At 41.1% G+C, this 18528-nt stretch overlaps 1 protein-coding gene and 3 non-coding genes across 4 annotated transcripts in view; all 4 read left to right on the forward strand.

Annotated features, from left to right (window-relative positions):
• The window catches only part of NOP58 (NOP58 ribonucleoprotein), a 35689-nt gene that overhangs the window by 8337 nt on the left and 8824 nt on the right, over positions 1–18528 (forward strand). Inside the window, exons 3-13 of the mRNA XM_044978540.1 lie at positions 1054–1106; positions 3092–3216; positions 4197–4333; positions 5546–5610; positions 8267–8401; positions 9371–9516; positions 10580–10706; positions 11703–11866; positions 12528–12662; positions 13674–13735; positions 18067–18200. Of these exons, the coding sequence (XP_044834475.1) occupies positions 1054–1106; positions 3092–3216; positions 4197–4333; positions 5546–5610; positions 8267–8401; positions 9371–9516; positions 10580–10706; positions 11703–11866; positions 12528–12662; positions 13674–13735; positions 18067–18200 (1283 nt within the window). The remainder of the gene's footprint in view (positions 1–1053; positions 1107–3091; positions 3217–4196; positions 4334–5545; positions 5611–8266; positions 8402–9370; positions 9517–10579; positions 10707–11702; positions 11867–12527; positions 12663–13673; positions 13736–18066; positions 18201–18528) is intronic.
• On the forward strand, positions 1385–1473 carry LOC123343471. Its single transcript, XR_006572258.1, has one exon. It is a non-coding gene; the product is annotated as a small nucleolar RNA SNORD70 (small nucleolar RNA).
• Positions 9634–9718, forward strand: LOC123343476. Its single transcript, XR_006572264.1, has one exon. It is a non-coding gene; the product is annotated as a small nucleolar RNA SNORD11B (small nucleolar RNA).
• LOC123343473 lies at positions 10891–10976 on the forward strand. The gene has a single exon (XR_006572260.1). It is a non-coding gene; the product is annotated as a small nucleolar RNA SNORD11 (small nucleolar RNA).

The following is an 18528-nucleotide window of genomic DNA, read 5'->3' on the forward strand; positions in this document are numbered from 1 at the left end:
ATTTGTTTTCTTTTAAAAAATGGGTTGAGAACCTTCTGAATTTTCTGCTATTCTCAGATTGTTTCCTCCAAATAAAAAAAACAAAACAAAAAACACAGATTGTAGGTACATGCCTTCATTTTCCCCCAGTTTTCATCACGGCCAAATTAAAATGTCCAGTGCCAGGGTGTTGCTCAGGTTTGATGACTGTAATACATCCCCTTGACTCATACAGGTTTTGTGAGTCCTCGTTTGCACATGTGCAGTGTAATCCATTTGGCTTTGTGAGTGTTAGGGATGTGCCTATCTGAAGAGACAAACTTTTTCATATGCTGTTTTCAATATTGCTTCTCCAAGGGGTAGTGGGTGCCGTGCAAAAGCAAAACAGAAAAAAAGTAAAATCTTTTAACTTTAAAAAAAGTTGTTTTGGGGGGTCTGATCTCAGAAATTCCTTGGTCAAATGACCCCAAATTTGGATGTATGCCCTGTGCCTCCATGAGAGTCTGTACATTTCAAGGAAATCCAAGTAACTGGATTGTAGAGCTCTTGGAAGAGTCACCTGGAAACAGAAAGAGTTTTGTAACCCCAACTCTAGTAGAGCTGGTGCTCTGCTATAGTAGAGGCAGTATATTCCTTGCTTTTACTAGTTAATCAAAGGAGTAGTGTTCAAATCTGAATAGTTGGTGTCTTAAATATGAATTGCAAAACAAAAAGATGGTCTTATGTTTTTTTCAATTTTTTTGTTTGTATTTTTTCATTAGAAATATTAGATCTTGATTTCTCACCTCTTTGGAGGTCTCTAGCAAGATCTTTGGGAGACTTGGGTGATGAAATAATGAGTCTGAAAGCTGATGTATAGTTCCAAGACTTGGACTTCCTTTCCCTTCATTTGGAGGTTGGGAGATCTGAAAATCAAACTTCAGCCTCCTGTGATGTTCTAGGGAAGTAGAGACCTGTTATTTATGATGGGAGTTTGGGAAGTTAAGACAGATGCTATGCATCATAAAGGAAGAGGGAAGGACAGGGCTACTCTATTGTAAACTTGAATGTAAAAATAAATTTCCTTTCCCCTAGAGTGAAGTTGAAACACTTTGAAAAGTTTCAGGACACAACAGAAGCCCTTGCTGGTAAGTAAAGATGAGAAAGTTAACTCTGAACTTTGCAGCTTGGTTCTTTCTGAAAAGAACCAATCGCATACTTTCATTATATGCCCCATACTGTCCTCTCACCCTCTTATTATTTCTTCATTGTTTATCTTTTAGATTACAGGTGCTTCAGAACAAAGAATATAAGTATTTGTTTTCTCAGGCAGCTGCTGTGCTTCTGGACACTAGATAAAAATATTGAAATCTAGTTATTTGCTCCTGTGTTTATGGTCATGAGTGCACAAATCAGTAGTGAATAGAACCCTGTTGTCAATGATGCATTGGTGTTAATACTGAATTCTAATGATTTGATTCAACATTTCGTCACTACCACTGAGACAACAGATAAAATGCTAGTAATAGATACATTAGGGCTATTTACTCTGCACTTCATGGAGATGTATCATGGAGATGTTTGTGTATTCGATAAATGCCTATTTATCTTAACATCATGAATTCCTGAATTATTTGTAATCACATGCAAAACCTGCCACTTGAGTGATTCTTAGGAATTAAGCACAAAAGCATTATAAGCTCTGAATAATCTGAACTGAAGTGATAGAAGAACATAGGCTTATAGTTATTTAGGGGTAGCCTGACTCCTGTTCTTGAATGGAGTGTTTTTGTGTCTCCATAACAATAAAATCAGTTGATAAATGTCAAATGTAGCATTTTGGCCAAATGACGAGTCTCACTACATTAGAGTTGTTGGGATCACAAGTATAAAAACAAAACAAGGAAAGTACAGGAAAGGAGACCACCTTTGAACATGGGATAATGAAATCATAACTGAGATTGAAATTACTGTTTTTTCCCACGTACATTTGTGCCCGCTGTCTAGGGTGAGTGTGGCCTTGTTATAGCACTGGGTGCCAGGAATTCCTGGGTTCTGTTACTGTGATACAGAAGAAGCTCTGTGACTTGGGCAAATCACCCAGTTTCTCTACCTCAGTTGAGGAATCTGTGAAATCAGGGATACTTAAATTACCCAGCTCACATGATTATTGCTAGGATGGATTTGTAAATTGTTTTGAAGATAACTGATAATATGTAGCTAAGCATTATTTAAATATCAAATGGTTTAAGAACTATCTGTCAGATTTAAGGTTACATAGCTAATGTCCCAAATAGCAAGGGTGAGAGGGCATTTATCACAGCAGTTATATTTGTTCTTCTATTTCTTTCTTTCAGATTTTTTGAAATAATGGGTCACTGGGTTCTGCTTCACACTCCAGGCTGGAAATGTACCAATCCCAGAGGTCAATGGAGCGTGGAGTTAACTTGTCAAGGGAGTTGCATAAGTGACCTCTTAAAATATGTCATGTGGGTTTGTGACGCTTTTACAGATTTATTTATACTTCAAAATAAAGATTCTTTTAAAACTCCTCAAATCCACATCACATACCTTAAAAAGGGCTGTGTCTGACTTCTGCCATTCCCACAAGTTGGCTTCATGCTTCAGTGGACTTTCATGAATATTGCAACATCATCATAAGAGAGTATATATAGAACTATTGCCTGTGGTGGGAGCTAGTGATGTATGACTTCAGGGGGTCTGAAAAGGGATTGGGTAACTCAATTATATGCTAAATCTTCTTAAAGTTGCTTCTGGGGATGTTCCGTACATCTCTAAAATTGGTGGACTGTTATCTTTAACAAAGTTGGCAGAACTAAGAGTCAATCCTGGTGATTTTCCATATATAGGGAGGAGGGAAAAATTAGAGGAGAAATATTCTCAAATTAAGAACAGGAAATGTGCTAACATTTTACAACATTCATTTAAACAACTTCAGGGTCAAAATATTTCAAGTGCAATTTTGGTTAGTATAGTAGCTTGCAGAGGTGTGAATATAAGTGTACAGCCTGGTGTATCAAGTTGGACATGGTATTTTGAGTACCTGTTAGATTTTAGAAAGTTTTGTTTTTGTTTGTTTAGCCGCATCTTCATTCTCTTCTGCCCTCTACAGCATCCACAGCTCTGGTAGAGGGCAAGCTCAGCAAGAACTTGAAGAAGATTCTAAAGAAGATAGTGGCAAAAGATGCCCATGAACAGTTGGCCATAGCAGATGCCAAACTCGGCGGTGTCATAAAGGTGAAAACTGACTTTGCTTCTCTAATTTGGTTTTATTCTGCTGAGATGTTATGAAGAGGGGCCTCTGTATTTTGTGGTCCTGTAGCCATGGATTGTGCTGCAGATTATGAGCTTTCATTAGAAAAAAGTTTCTAGTTCAGAGCTGGAAAGAGAAACTTTCAGATGTGAGCTGAATATAAGCTGATAGGATGTTGTCTGCTCTGCAGCTGGACAGCCTGAAACTGCACTCAGGTGTGCACACTTCTTCTTGTCTCAGTGGGGTATCAACTATGAAAGCAGACACAAAAATATAAACTGTTGCCCTACTGATCTTATTTATAGAAACATCCAGTTGATGTGCTTATTCACTGTTGGTTGCTTTGGCAAGTGAGGCAGCTGCTTATTATAAGGGTCGCTGGGAGTTCACATTCCCAATGGCCCCCAAACATGTGCATGTATTCTCCAGTCCTTGTCTGAAAGGGGGGAAGTATAGAGGAGCTGCATTAGGTTTATATTCTAAATCCTCACTTGTCTCTGAGATGTCAAAACCCCAAACCATCTCACATTCCTTCCTCGGAACCAGAGCCAGCTACCAAACCCTCCGCTTCCTACTGTGACCTGTTCAATGGCACAGTTGTGGGTTGTTGATAGAAAAATCTGCATAAAAGGTAGTGTGCAGTATAGAACTAATCAGTTACAAAATCCTGGTGTTGCCCCAGATCTTAGGGGCAGAGTACACAGGGCCTTACTTACAAGTCTTGTTGCTCCTGATACCCGGATGGTAAAGTGAAAAATATGTATGATTATTACAGTGCTAGAAATCCTGATGTTTATTACCCGTGAAGGTTGTCACTGCTTTTGATTTTTTTTTTGCCTATCATAAATGGGTAACAAGTATACCTTAGTAGGAGAAAAACTATAAATATAGTAGTATTGAAAAAGAATTTGTAAGAGGATTTAATTAACTTGGTTAACACCTAATATTCACCTTAATTTTATAGGACAAGCTGAACTTAAGTTGTATTCATAGCCCAATGGTTACTGAACTGATGAGAGGAATTCGTTCTCAAATCGAGGGGCTTATCACTGGCCTTCCATCGCGGGAAATGGCAGCTATGTGTTTAGGATTGGCACATAGGTGAGTTGCCATTGAAGCTGTAGTTCAGTACTTTCCACCGTCTTTATTCCATTCCTGCATCCTTGGACGCCCAAAACTCCGTTTGGTATCAGCGGCAGTCTGGGGTGTGAAATGAATGCAGGGTTAGGCCCAAAGTCTAAGGACATTAATTTTGGTAAATCTTGCTCTAGAAGCAAGCTCTTACAAAGTTCACTGTGTTTAGCACCACAAGTTCAAGTCAGACCTCTCAATATTTGCTGTAGCGTTAACCTGAGTTGAGTAGTTTTTTCTTGTATATTATGTACGTAATTGAATAGTATCTTTAAAATGCAGTCATTGGCAATATGAAAATGAATTTTACATTAATTCATCACCACTGAGGTATCTGATACTTCAGTGCTTAATGTAAATGTTGGACTCAGTGTTTCATGGATATGTAATTTATATCTCCATGTACATATCGCAGTGGTACATAATATAAACATTAAATAAAGGCAGTGTTCTCAACTGTAGATTTAAGCAGAGCAGTAGCTCTGCACACAGCCACGACAAGTACACAATTAGGTGCTAGAAACTTGAGCTTCAATCCAGACTCTGAATGGAACTCGCTGCATGGCCTTGGGCAAGTTGCTGAACCTGTCTCATTTATTCTTCTAAAATGGAGATTGTTACCTTCCTTGCTGGGGTAATTGAGAGGATTAATGCTTTTTGAAGATATAAATCCAAGTATAGATGTTGGGCTGGTGCTAAAATGAGGTTAGAAGGACGAGGGAAGTTCATCTATTAGTTCTTTACAGTCATATTCCTGAGTTTCACTACTCTATAGACACAGTTTCCCGGGGATCAATCCCAACCACTGCAAAACAGGAAATACTTGCTCTACTTGTTTTTGTGAAGAAATTTGCAAAAAGTAATGAACAGCAAATTTCCTGCCACTCTGTGGATGTGGACTATGCAGAGAGCCAGCCAGCCAGCCATGCTTCTCCTTTCTGGTGCCTTGGTTCAGCCCGTCATACTGGGTACTGTGTGTGCTGCCGTTGTTATGGGACCAACTAGCAGCAGTGCTTCTCCAAACTTCCCATTACATCCAGCAGAGGCCAGTCCTTGGCTTTAAATTAAACAAGTGTGAATGAGCCTACAGCTGGACTCATTCATGCAAAATAAAACAGGTGGAGAATGTTTTTTGCAGTGGAATGCCAGGGGTGCAGCTAATAACAATATCTTTGTTTTTAGCCTCTCCCGATACAAGCTGAAATTCAGCCCAGACAAAGTAGATACAATGATTGTCCAAGCAATCTGTAAGTATATTCAGAATTTCATCTTTAAGTATTCTGCTTTTATCAGTTATTAAAATGTGCCCTTTTCAAGATTTTTGCTAGTGTTTTAGTATAACAGTGCAGTTTGAATCAACCCAGCAGAAGTTTTAAAAACTATTGCTTATGAAAGATGTTACTGTAATTTAAATATCAAATAGTCGGAGAGGATGGTATTAAAAGGTGAAGACCTTTAGGTATCCAGAAAACAGCTATAGCAGATGCAGTGAGAGTTCAAGCCTCCCATTGCTTCAATTCCCAGTGTGACTCACCCTGACTAGTGATAAGAAGTTAATAGTTCCCCTAAGAATTTGGTCCTTGGTACCTCTGCTATGGGTGCCATTTGTGGTGGTAGCTTGTGTGAAGTGAACTGAGACCACAATGCAGTAACAGTTTTAAAGATGCGTGAAAATAACTATAAAAGGTAGTACAGTACCATGTTCTGCATCGTGGCTTTTCTCAAGGGAAACAGACTAAAATTTCTTTGTCAAATGGAAAATAGAATATCCGGACTAATCCTTTCTTTTTCTTGAAGAATGCATGTTATAATCGAGTTGCTCAGTCTCAGGGAGCGGTGAATGGAAGACTTCAGTGCTGCAAATTCCATGCTCTGTTGTCGATGGAATCTTGTTGAGCTGAAAATAATGATTGAATTCACAATTTCATCACTACTGCTGAGACAGCAGATGGGAATGTCCGTATTGCATTACAAGAAAATGCTTGTAGCCTTGGGGCTTTGTAACAGTATGTGCAGTGGGTGTTCTACCCTGCTGTAATAGAAATAAGCTTATAGCTTATATCTGCAGCACTGGAGTAGACAGTCTATTGCATTAGTTTTAGGTATTATATTTTAAATAAGCTTAAAGGGTAATTACAGCTGAAAAGAATTTCTCTGGGCTGAAACTAAATCTTTTCAGTTTCTTTCATTATTGCATTGGGGGGGTGCTATGTGGTCTCTTCACACTTAACTGAAACACAGATTGTAACTTAGATTTCATATGGAGGTGGGCATACTTAGTTTACTATGCATGTGCAGTAACTACAAAATAGTGTATCACCTCCACACTGTTTGTATCTACATCTGGTTGTACAGTGCCTCACACAGAAGGGCCCCAATCCTGATCTGGGCCCCAGGGTGCTACTGTAACTTAAATATCAGATAGTTGGACAGGGTGGCTTTTGACATCTGCATCCTGTTTAAAGAAAAAAAATGGATTAGAGGGTTAAGATTTACACCTGAGACACAATCCCGCCAGAAAGTCACACATCCACCATCTGGAATGGATGACTTGGAACTCCCAGATAGCCAAACTGCTGCTCTTTGTTTCCCTATAACCATCACTGTTGCAGGAAACTGTTCATATGCAATACATTCAGAGTATGACATGTGAAAGAGGCCCATCATTTGAGTGGCAGGTCTCTGTGATGAAACCTCAGGCCTTACCATCATGTTTTTAATAATTTGAGATATACTTATCTTATAGAACTGGAAGGGACCCCGAAAGGTCATCGAGTCCAGCTCCTTGCCTTCACTAGCAGGACCAAGTACTGATTTTTGCCCCAGATCCCTAAGTGGCCCCCTCAAGGACTGAACTCACAACCCTGGGTTTAGCAGGCCAAAGCTCAAACCACTGAGCTATCCCTCCCCCGTAATCTAATGGTTCTTTTACATTATTGTGAAGATGATAAAAGTTTGGCTTAAAGAAGAGTTTTGACAAAATGAACAAAACAATTCAAAATCAAAACTCATCCTTGTGCCCGTCCTTGTGATCATATGGGATTATTCATGCCCAAACACTGCAAAACCTAGGTGAATTGGGATGAGTTAAGAATAGAATGTTAGTCATAACCCTAAGTTCCCTATGTTTCCTGGTTGTAGCTACCTATGGGAAACACATTAGCACCCGTTAAACTTTCAGAAAATCTTTTCCAAAGTGACTTTGTACAGAAGATCCATAGCATGTATGTTGCCCAGTAAAATTAACATGGAATCATTGAGTGAGGAAAAGATTTGAAGGATTTTCATCAAACTGTGCATTAAGAGGTAACTTTCAATTTCTGAGGCTTGTTTCTGTGGAAGATAAAACAGCTGTCTTTAAGAATGCAGGGTTGCATTAGCATCCTTAATTCTGGCATGTCCTGACTTTTGAGTGTTTTATGCAACCTTAATGTTCTTTTAACGTAGTGTGTAATTTGATCTGTTTTGAAGAGTCTTGTGGCACCTTATAGACTAATAGACGTTTTAGAGCATGAGCTTTCATGGGTGAATACCCACTTCGTCGGCATTCACCCGACGAAGTGGGTATTCACCCACGAAAGCTCATGCTCCAAAACGTCTGTTAGTCTATAAGGTGCCACAAGACTCTCTTTGCTGCTTTTACAGATCCAGACTAACACGTCTACCCCTCTGATACTTGATCTGTTTTGTTTGCAAAGTACATTTCTTCACTGAAACAAATCCTTCAATGATTTTAAAATAAAATGACAACCAACCTGGTCACAGTACATTGGCGGTTGTATTTGTGCAAAGGAAACGTGGAAAAATACCTTGATATTTCCCGTTGCAGCGTTCATTACATCTGACTTTAAAATGTTCCCCTTTAGACTATACTTTTTTTTAACATGTCTGTCCTGTCTGCAGCCCTTCTTGACGACCTAGATAAAGAGCTGAATAACTATATCATGCGCTGTAGGGAATGGTATGGCTGGCACTTCCCTGAACTAGGCAAAATCGTCACAGATAACCTAACATACTGTAAATGTGTGCGGAAAGTTGGTGAGTAACAATTTTGAGCATTCATGGGAGACTGTTGAGTATTAGTATGAATTGCAACTTAATAGTGCATTATGGGCCAGATTTCCTGCTGTTCACTAATGTGCAGGCCATTTCACCTGTTCACAATCCTGTATCATCTCAGTGACACTCTAGAAAATGCTTATGTGGGAAATTGATGTTAGGGAAGTAATATAATTTGGCAGTAGTTTGTTGTAATCTAGTAGTTGGAAACAAGGAGAGCTAGCACTGGCCAAATCTCCCAGGTCCACTAGCAAGTGCTCTGTAGACCACCGTTAGTCCACAGACCATAGTTTGGGAACTATTGCTTAAAACTGATATAGAGAGAGAAACGTTTAGTGTTTTTTGGTGTTCCCTGAGATCACAGCTGGCTTATATTTACTCCTTGGAACAGAAGTAACAATGGGTTTAATCTTGTGGACATCTGCATTTCAACATCTAGGCATGTTTTTTTCCTATTGATTTGTACAGTGATGTGGTAGCTTTGCAGTTCAGAGAGGAACTTAATTGTTTCTCGTAGGTCATGTTTTCTTTAATTTATGTTGCTCTCTTCTGGGCTTTCTCCAATTTGTCCACATCTTGGCACCATAATTCAGTAAAGAACTGGACAAACAATACTCCAGTTGAGGCCTTATCAGTAGAGTGGAAGAATTACTTCTCCTGCCTTGCTTACAACACTCCTTCTAATACGTCTCGGAAAGATGCTTGCTTTTTAGCAATAGTATTACATGGTTTGTTTGTGATCCACTCGAACCCCCTAGATCCTTTTCTGCAGTACTCCTTCCTAGGCAGTCATTTTCTCTTTTGTATTTGTGAAATTGATTATTCCTCCCTAATGGGTAGGTGTTTCCATGTTGACACAGTTGGCTCTTACCTCTTTATACTCTCTCTGTTTTTGATTTACTTGATCATCTTTCTCCTTTTCTCCCCACCTTCAATCTTGTTCCACAGGAGACAGAAGAAACTTTTCTACCTCCGACCTCTCGGAAGTCCTGCCAGAGGAGATTGAGGAGGATGTGAAGGCTGCTGCAGAGATCTCCATGGGGACAGAAGTATCAGAAGAAGACATAAACAATATACTGCATCTCTGTGACCAGGTGTATATATACATTTAGAGCTTTAATTTAAGATGTGTAGCAATGTGGGCTACTACTTCTGCAGACAGCTGTTTTCCTAAGGAGCAGTTTTCCTATGGTTGCTCCAGCACACTTTCTTAATGGCAGTGATGATTCCTGTATTGTTGCTCGCCTGATGTACAAACATGAGGGCGCACAGTCACTACCTCATCTGATGCCATCTTCGATTGCTGACATGGAGGGGAGATGGAGGTTATTGGGTATGATTGTGAGAGGAAAGCTAACATATATTAAGAAGTGCTCAGAGATCCTTAGAAAGAAGGATGCTATGTAATTTCTACGTTTATATAGCCCCTTTCATCTCCGTTTCAAAATGCTTTATAAAAGTATAGTGCTAGCCCCATTTTGTAGATGGAAAACTGAGGCCAAACGGATTAATCTTGCTCCCATTCTCGTAAAAGATAAAACTCCTGTTTCAGTGGTGCAGAGTCAGGCTATTTGTTACTTACCCAAGCCAACACAGTCAGTGACAGTGGTAGGATGAGTAGTAAAGAGTTCCTGGCTCTTAATCCCAAACTCAGTCTGCCGTATCACGCTGACTGCCCACTGATACGCTTTAATTTTTTGTGTCTAACATTCTTTGAAGTAAAGAATATCCCATCTTAAGAGAATGGTTACAAATATTTGTGTTAAAACAGAATGTTCCAGGTTTTGTATTACAGAAAATAGCCTCAGTAATTGTCCTTCACTGTACTTGGCATATTGGGGTTTTACTGATAGCAGCAGCATAGTGAAGAGAAATACAAATCCTGTGCATTGTATTCGTGTGAAGCTGCCCATATAAAGCTTTCAGGTTAACCTCACTTTTGGCTGTTAGGATTTCACACCCTGTTACATTTGTCTGCTATAACTCACTCTGACATTATACATTTGAATTATACAATTGTAATTCAGTAATACAATTACAAATTCACTAACAGCCTCCTGATGGCAATCCTTGGTGTTTGACACACACATTAACGCTTTTACAGTTGGTTGTTAGCTGTTAGATTCCTTTAACCTGATCTTCCGATGTCTGTACCAGGTGATTGAGATCTCACAGTATCGAACACAGCTGTATGACTATCTCAAGAACAGAATGATGGCCATTGCACCTAACCTCACTGTTATGGTCGGGGAATTAGTTGGAGCGAGGCTTATTGCTCATGCAGGTAGGTCACCTTGATCAGTATATAGCAAGTTAGATGTGAACTAGCTTTACGAGATAAGTTCATCAACAGCTTTCCCTAAGGATCTGGCCAGTTGAAAGCATTGCGCTAAGCTCTTGATGTAAAGCATTTTGATGAACGCCAGAAGAACCTAGTGTGATGTCAGAATATTGGCACGAGCTCAGAAGTAGTCAATGATGATTCATTTTTCAGTTTGCCTGACTTCTTTTCAGAATATGAGGGCAACTTAAGTCACTACCTCTTCTGAGACGTTTTCTGAGCCTGTTGCCAACAGTTTGGTCGCATCTGAGTTAATCTGTTAAGAGGTTGGGCTTTAGTTGATGTCAGACTGACTTGAAAAGTGTTAGGTTTATCTCACCTTCTCAAAGTGTAGTGCCAGCTACAGATTGTGCTGTCAGCATTCTTACTGCAGAGTGCAGTCAGCACTACCCATTAATCCAGTGGGATGTTTTGTGTCAAGTCAGTCTTCCCACCTCCTTTCCAAATGAAACCTGGAGATACAGAATTGGTCTTAAGCATTGTTACTTAAGTAGTAGAGGATCAACACCACTTCCCTTCCTCCTCAAAACTAATGTAAATCATCTTATAAATCCTCCACCATCAAAGCTTGAAACTTGTCTCCTACCTTCACTCATTTCCTAGTATCGGTCTCAGACTTGTAACGGTGTGTCCACACGGCAATAAAATACCAGTGGCTGGCCTGGCTCAGCTGACTCGAGCTTGTGGGGGGTCAGGCTGCGGGGCTATAAAATTGCAGTGTAGAGGTTTGGGCTCGGCTGGAGCCTGGGTGCTGGGACCCACGGGGTTTCAGAGCCCAGGTTCCAGCCTGAGCCTGAACATCTGTACTGCAGTTTTATAGCCCAGCAGCCCAAGTTAGCTGACCCAGGCCAGCCACTGGTATTTTATTTGCGCATAGGCATACCGTAGGCTGTTCCTATTCTGATTAAACTGATAAGGCTGTGACTTTTTCTGCCCTAGGTTCCCTTTTGAATCTGGCTAAACATCCAGCTTCCACTGTTCAGATTTTGGGTGCTGAAAAAGCACTTTTTAGAGCCCTGAAGACTAAACGGGACACACCCAAGTTTGGCCTGATTTATCATGCTTCCCTTGTGGGACAAACTGCTGCAAAAAACAAAGGAAAGGTGAGTTGCTGAAATGATTTATCTTGCTGATTAGCTTTTTCTGATGCAGGTGAATGTCTGTGGCGATTAGATGGATAACTTTAGAGTCCTGATAGGGATTTTTCCACTGCTTGCTATACTACTTTCTTTTGTGATGATGTGCAGAATACCACTGCACCACAGATCTTGCAGTCAGCTGTCACTTTCTTTCCTATTAGAAAAAGGGAATAGAGTTGTCAATGCAAAAGTCTCTGAGTGATAACTTGAGTGACAAAATCCTGCTGGATTATTTGATTAGCACTGGGAACCAAACTTTCTTAAGACAGGTTAAATTTCTTTGTTAGTAAAATACATGAAAATAACATTAGGCTTCCTCAATTTCAGAGGAGGAAATCCGTGAAATCATAGGCTTCTACTCCATATTGGAACTAACAGCTTATATTTAAAGGATATGAGGAATTTTAAAGGTGTTTTTTGTAACATGACTTTGAATGTGTGTTCACATTGAGGAAAAAGTTCTTCCATCAGTTTTTAAAGGCAGATTGCTTCCCGTGTATATGTCAAGTTGGCCTGATGTGAGAAGGGTGAATGGTGAAGTAAAGTTACCGTATCAAAAAATCTTAACACTGAAGTGACTACCTTGTGTCCAATCTTAGCATTTAACACTCACCTCTTTTTCCAGATCTCTCGAATGCTAGCAGCCAAAACTGCATTGACTATTCGTTATGATGCCCTTGGAGAAGACTCCAGTGCTGAAATGGGAGCTGAGAACAGATTAAAAGTAGAGACTAGACTGAGACACTTGGAAGAGAAAGGGGTGAGCCTGGGATGCAGTGATGAAAAGATAATTAAATTAAAGCTATCCAGGAGAGAGGAGATATTCATTTTGTTTCTTTTATGTGAGGGCTGTGGTTCCGAGAATGCACTTCTCCCAGCTCCTCTTCCCTGCATAAGGTTGTGGTACTTTCCCTTGCCATACTTTTCCCTGGCCTAGACTGGGACAGACAGTGGGGGACTTCAGGGTGAGCCCATCCGTGCATTCCTAGGCCACCACTTGCATTAGCTTTCCCTCATTCCATATCTACATTGAGATGTCAGTGTGAAACCTCAGTTCTGATCCGGGAGCATGAGTGAGATGCAGACATATGTTCCACTGACATGGATGCTGCGGTTGCTTGATATTTTGTGGCATTTCTGTGTCTGGGAAGTAAGCTCCCTAGAGCTTTAAGGATTCTTCCCTTCTAATATTGCCCACTTTGGTCAACGATATGTGTAGTCCACAAGAGCCCCCTCTGGAGCCAGTAAACAGAAAGCCATTGTCAGCCAAAGAGGATGCAAAGTTCTCCATTCTTCTCCTATCACCAAGTACTAAGCACCCTGCCTCCCCACACCAGTATTGCATCTGTCTACATAATATCACTGCCCTCTTCTGGGTGAAGTATCCACCCTGCTCCAAGTACGTGGTCCTGTTTAGCTCCAGTGGCTGCAGCCTTTAAAGCTTAGACATTCTACTACACAAGCTTCAGTATTGACATTTCTTGTAAATTACAAAAAGGGATCTGCACTTCGTGAACCTTGAACGGGTTAGAAATACAGTGCACTTGACATCTACGTTTCTAAATCCAAATTAAGACCCCTCTCACGAGTTTGCCCCAAAAAGTAAATATTGTTTAGTTATACTTCACTGGCAGCTGAGAGCATGTGGCTTTTTTGCCAGGCGTTGCATGCCTGTCTTTGCAGTTTTAATTCCTTTCAAGGGCTGTGGAGTTTGTTCTAAATTGTTTTTGTTATGAGTAATTTGTTTTTCACTTCTAAATTTTTGTCCTAGATAAGAAGAATAAGTGGCACAGGAAAGGCCTTGGCCAGGGCAGACAAATATCAGCACAAGAGGTGGGTAGTTTTCTGTTCAGCTTGGCAGTGTATAACTTCATTTTTATCACCCTGAGACTTGGGTTTTGACCTCTGTTGACTTCAGTTCCAGAAAACATTTTTCATGCACTTAAATACTGGCAACATGCCCGTTACGAAGTACCACCTACTTTTCTTTCATTTAACACAATTGTGGCAGAGTAAAGCAGGTAGGTTAGGGTAACTGCCCTGACTTTCTGAGAATGGGTTGCTGAGATCCTCTGAGAGAACATTGGGTATTATTAGCATCAGTTGTGAAAGCTTTGATAGCTTTGAGGGTCAAAGACTAGCTGTTTTATTTCATGCTAGTCAGAATTATTTAACATTTTAGAAATACAGGGTTTAAGGAAGCTTTTTCCCCCCATAACACATTTGAAAGCCACACTAGAAACTTCCTTTGACAGTTTCATTTTAGAAAATGCCAGTCACAAAACTCCCAGGAGAAATCTTCAAAATCTTTCAGTGATGTAGATTGGTTCCAGGACGTGATCTATGGCAGGGTTTTACATATAGAAAAGCTTTGAAATGGCAGCAGGTGGAGAACAAGTGGCTTTTAGGGTGGAGAGTAGGAGGGTGGTCTGATACGTGTATATCCTCAGCGTGTTGACTTGGGGAGTCCTGACTTCCTGGCTGGACATGTGTGCAGAACATTTCAGCACTAACAAATGGAGCTCTAGGCTTAAAAGGAGAGCGGACTACAGATAATTTCCAATCTGTATGGCTCAGTTTAGCAGTCAGGAATAGAAAAGGTGAGATGTACATTTTACCACAAATAAACTGTAGACATTAATATTTCTGAGTTTTCATCAAGATGGCCACTTCTGATAGGAAAGTAGCAGCTTTTCTGATGCAGGTAATGTGGGAGACAGATTGTAAGTCAGATTCTACCCTACGGTAATACTGGTTTAACAATAAAAATTTTCAAGTGTTAAATGTCAGTTCTCTTTATGACTGAACTGATATCAAAGTGTCTTGGAGCTTCTGTTACAATCTGACATGGACCACCCTGGAGTTACTGACAGTGTCGCTCATCTAATTTTTGACCAAGATGGCCATCGCCAGTCGGATCAGAAATATCCTTCTCACAGTCTGTATAGGGTGAGAGACACTTACTGCCACATGAAAGCTTACATTTACTGCAGAATGGGGTGCAGTTTTTTTCTAAGTCATAAATGTATCAGACTGCACTTAGAATCAATTGTATGGTATTTTGTAACAAACACCCCTTTCTCCCCCCCCCCCCCCCCCCAAAAGCTTTGCAAGACATTGAACTTTGCTTATCTGTAATAGCTCATTGTAGCCCTTTGATCATCAATAGTATTTTAGTGATGACCAAAAGGAGGATTACTATGGTGGTGCGCTCCTCCTGTCACCACTACTGAAGCAGTATATGCATACCCATAAAATATTCTGATTGTTAGTAGGATCAATATTTAAAACTCCTTTGCTTCAGTAGAAATACTGTTCTTAACTGATGCCAGAGACCATGCCTCAGCGAGTAGCTGTCATTGGATGGGACAAGCTTTTAACTGCCCCAGGGTCTGGAACAGATGTTGCGATATTGAAGGAAGTCTGAATTAGAGGAGTGGGCAGAGTACTGAGATGGGGGCATGCTGATGAGGGTGGCTAGAGCTGGAAAGGTTTCAGAAGACACAGGAACTGAACAAAGGAGGAGTCTCAGGTATGTCTACACTGTGTGTTTTTAAAACATGTGGCAGCAAGTCTCAGAAACTGGATCTACAGACTTGGGCATGTGCTATGATGTTAAAAACAGCAGTTTACACGACGCAGCTTGGGCTCCGAAACACACCCTCTCTTCTCATTTCAGTGGCTGAGCTCCAGTCGAAGCCGAAACGTCTGCACAGCTGTTTTTAGCACTGTAGCATGAGCCCAAGTCTGTAGACCCAGGCTGTGAGACACTCTGCTTTTAAAATGCAATGTAGACATACCCTAAGACACGTGAGAGCAGAATTCCCAAGATGAAAATCAGAATTAGATATCTAACTGCCTCTTGTGCCTGGCTTGTGCATGCTGTTGAGTAGACTTTCTGAAATGCAGGGAATAGCTATACTGCATTTTAAAACTTGCAGCAGCATGTCTCAGTGCCTGGTCTACAGACATAAGTCACATTTGAAAACATAATCCCGGCTATACATACAAAAAGATGGGGCTACACTAACTGGTACCATTCCCAAAAGATATCTTGGAGTCATTGTGAATAGTTCTCTGAAAACATTTGCTCAATGTGTAGCAGCAGTCAAAAAAAGCTAACGATGTTAAGAACCATTAGGAAGGAATGGATAAGAAGACAGTAAATATGTCACTATATAAATCCATGGTACCCACACCTTGAATACAGCATGCAGTTGTGGCAGTCTTTTGCAGGGCAAGTACACCCTGTCACCCTGGGGGTGGGGCAAGGGCATGGTAGCCCTGCAGTTAAATCGATATGGCTGCCTTCAGCTTCTGGGCTGCATGGACCGATGGCCAGCATCAGTGGACTCCCCTTGTCTGCATGGCAGTGCTGCCTAATAGCTAGAGCCAGTCAGATGCCCCTTGGCTGTAGGGAAGCATGGCCTAATGGCCAGACAGTAGGCAGGGGTTTGGTGGGCTGTCCCCCCCCCAATTAGGGCCGCTGGGGTGGGGGCATGCAGGCCCTCCCTACTACACCAGGTCCCAGTCCAGGGCCCTGGTAATGGCAAATGGGTTTGCCATTAATCCGGCAGGGAATCTGCCTGAAACATGCCAACTGCTGCAGAAACACTGGCTAGTCCCTCCCTGGGCTACTTCCTACTGTGATTCCTGCAGTTGAAGTCACGGTGTCCTCGTCTCTGGGCTCCTTGGGTAGTGACTGCAATCTCCCTGGGACATCCTCAGGTACCTGGGCACCTGCCTGGGCTTTGGCATTTCCTGCTCCCGCGGTCCTGGATCCTGGCTGCTCCTCAGCTGGAGCTGGCATGGTGCATCCTTCCTCCTTGGTGTTCAGCCCAGACTGAGTTAGGCTGCTCCCTTTTTATACTGCAGCAGCAGTTGGAGCATGCCCAGCAGGGTTGAGAGGGCGTGGCTTCTTCTGCTAGAGTGCTGCCCCTTCCACTCCAGTGAAGGGCAAGTACACCCTGCCATATCATCCCAGCTCAAAAAAGATGTATTAGAATTGGAAAAGGTACAGAGAAGAGCAACAAAAATTATTACTGGTATGGAACAGCCTCCATATGAGGAGATATTAAAGAGACTGGGACTGTTCATCTTAGAAAAGATGACTTTTCTAAGAGGGGGTATCAGAGAGGTGTATAAAATCCTGAATGGTGTGAAGAAAGTGAATAAGAATTATTGACCCCTTCACATACAACAAGACCCAGGGGTCACCCAATGCAATTAATACACAGCAGGTTTCAAACAAAGGGAAGTGCTAATTCACACAACACACAGTCAACCTGTGGAACTCGTTTCCAGAGGATTTTGTGAAGGCCAAACTATAACTGGGTTCAAAAAAGAATTGGCTGTTAGCCAAGATGGTCAAGGATGCAACCCCATGCTCTGGATGTCCCTAAGCGTCTGATTGCTAGAAGCTGGGAGTGGACAACGGGATGGATCACTTGATAATTGCCCTGTTCTGTTCACTTACTCTGAAGCATCTGGCATTGGCCACTGTTGGAAGACAGGATACTGGGCTAGGTTGACTATTAGTCTGACCCAGTATGGCCATTCTTATATTATGCTTGTGCACCTGGCCACACCCTCTTGAACGAAACAATTCTTCAGGCTCAACTGTGGAGAGAGCAACATAATGGATGCCGTGGTCTCAGACTATAATAGAATTGAAATCTTGATTACAATGACCCTTATAATAAAAAGTAAAATTCACCACCTGAACTGGCTTTTCTGGGCAGATGACAGTTGTACTCTGTTTTCAGTGGAGTTGTAGCCTTGTTGGTGCCAGGGTATCTTTTACTGGACCAACGTCTGTTGGTGAAAGAGACCCACTTTTGAGCGACACAGAAGAAGAGCACTGTGTAGCTCAAACACTTGTCTCTTTCACCAACAGACATTGGTCCAGTACAAGATACTACTTGTTTCTCAATTGTACTACATGGAATACAGCTCCTGTGTTCGTTTGTTTCTCCATAAATGGAAACCAGGCCACCAATGATTCTTCACTTTTCATTAGCTGTCCTGTCTCCACTGAAAATCATACAGTGAGGTGGTGATGGTAGAGAATTGAAAGTGAGCATTTCACCATTGTATCTTATTTACAGTGCTGTTTCTTCCCTTGCAAGGTTGCAACTTAACTTACTCAGTTTTCTTCATTCCAGTGAAGTGAAGGTATATGACCCCTCTGGTGACTCTACACTCCCTGCTGTTCCAAAAAAACGTAAAATTGAAGAGGTGGAAGAAGAGGAGACGCAGGTTACAGTAAAAGCAAAGAAGATCAAAGTAGAAATTAAAGGTTGGTTATTGTATTTGTGTCTAACGCATCATTTCCTGCGAGCATTGTATAACGGGAATTAGAGTGGCATGTGGTGGCCTTTCAGAATACGCAACTGTTTTTCCATGAGTTTGACATGGTTTTTTTTAATCTTGTTGTGGGCTGAAACTGGACTGCATTTGTTTTATATACATTTCTAAAAGGCCAGTGATGCTCTAAGCATAATATAGAAGAGGTTTAAAAAAAAAAAATCAGATGTCTATTACAGAATTACTTGCTGAGTAGATTAATCCTTAACTAGCATTGTTTGGTATCATGAAAAGAAATGGCTCACATTTTTAAAAATTTG

The sequence above is a fragment of the Mauremys mutica genome, chromosome 10 (assembly GCF_020497125.1).
Source record: "Mauremys mutica isolate MM-2020 ecotype Southern chromosome 10, ASM2049712v1, whole genome shotgun sequence".
Taxonomy (NCBI): Eukaryota; Metazoa; Chordata; order Testudines; family Geoemydidae; genus Mauremys; species Mauremys mutica.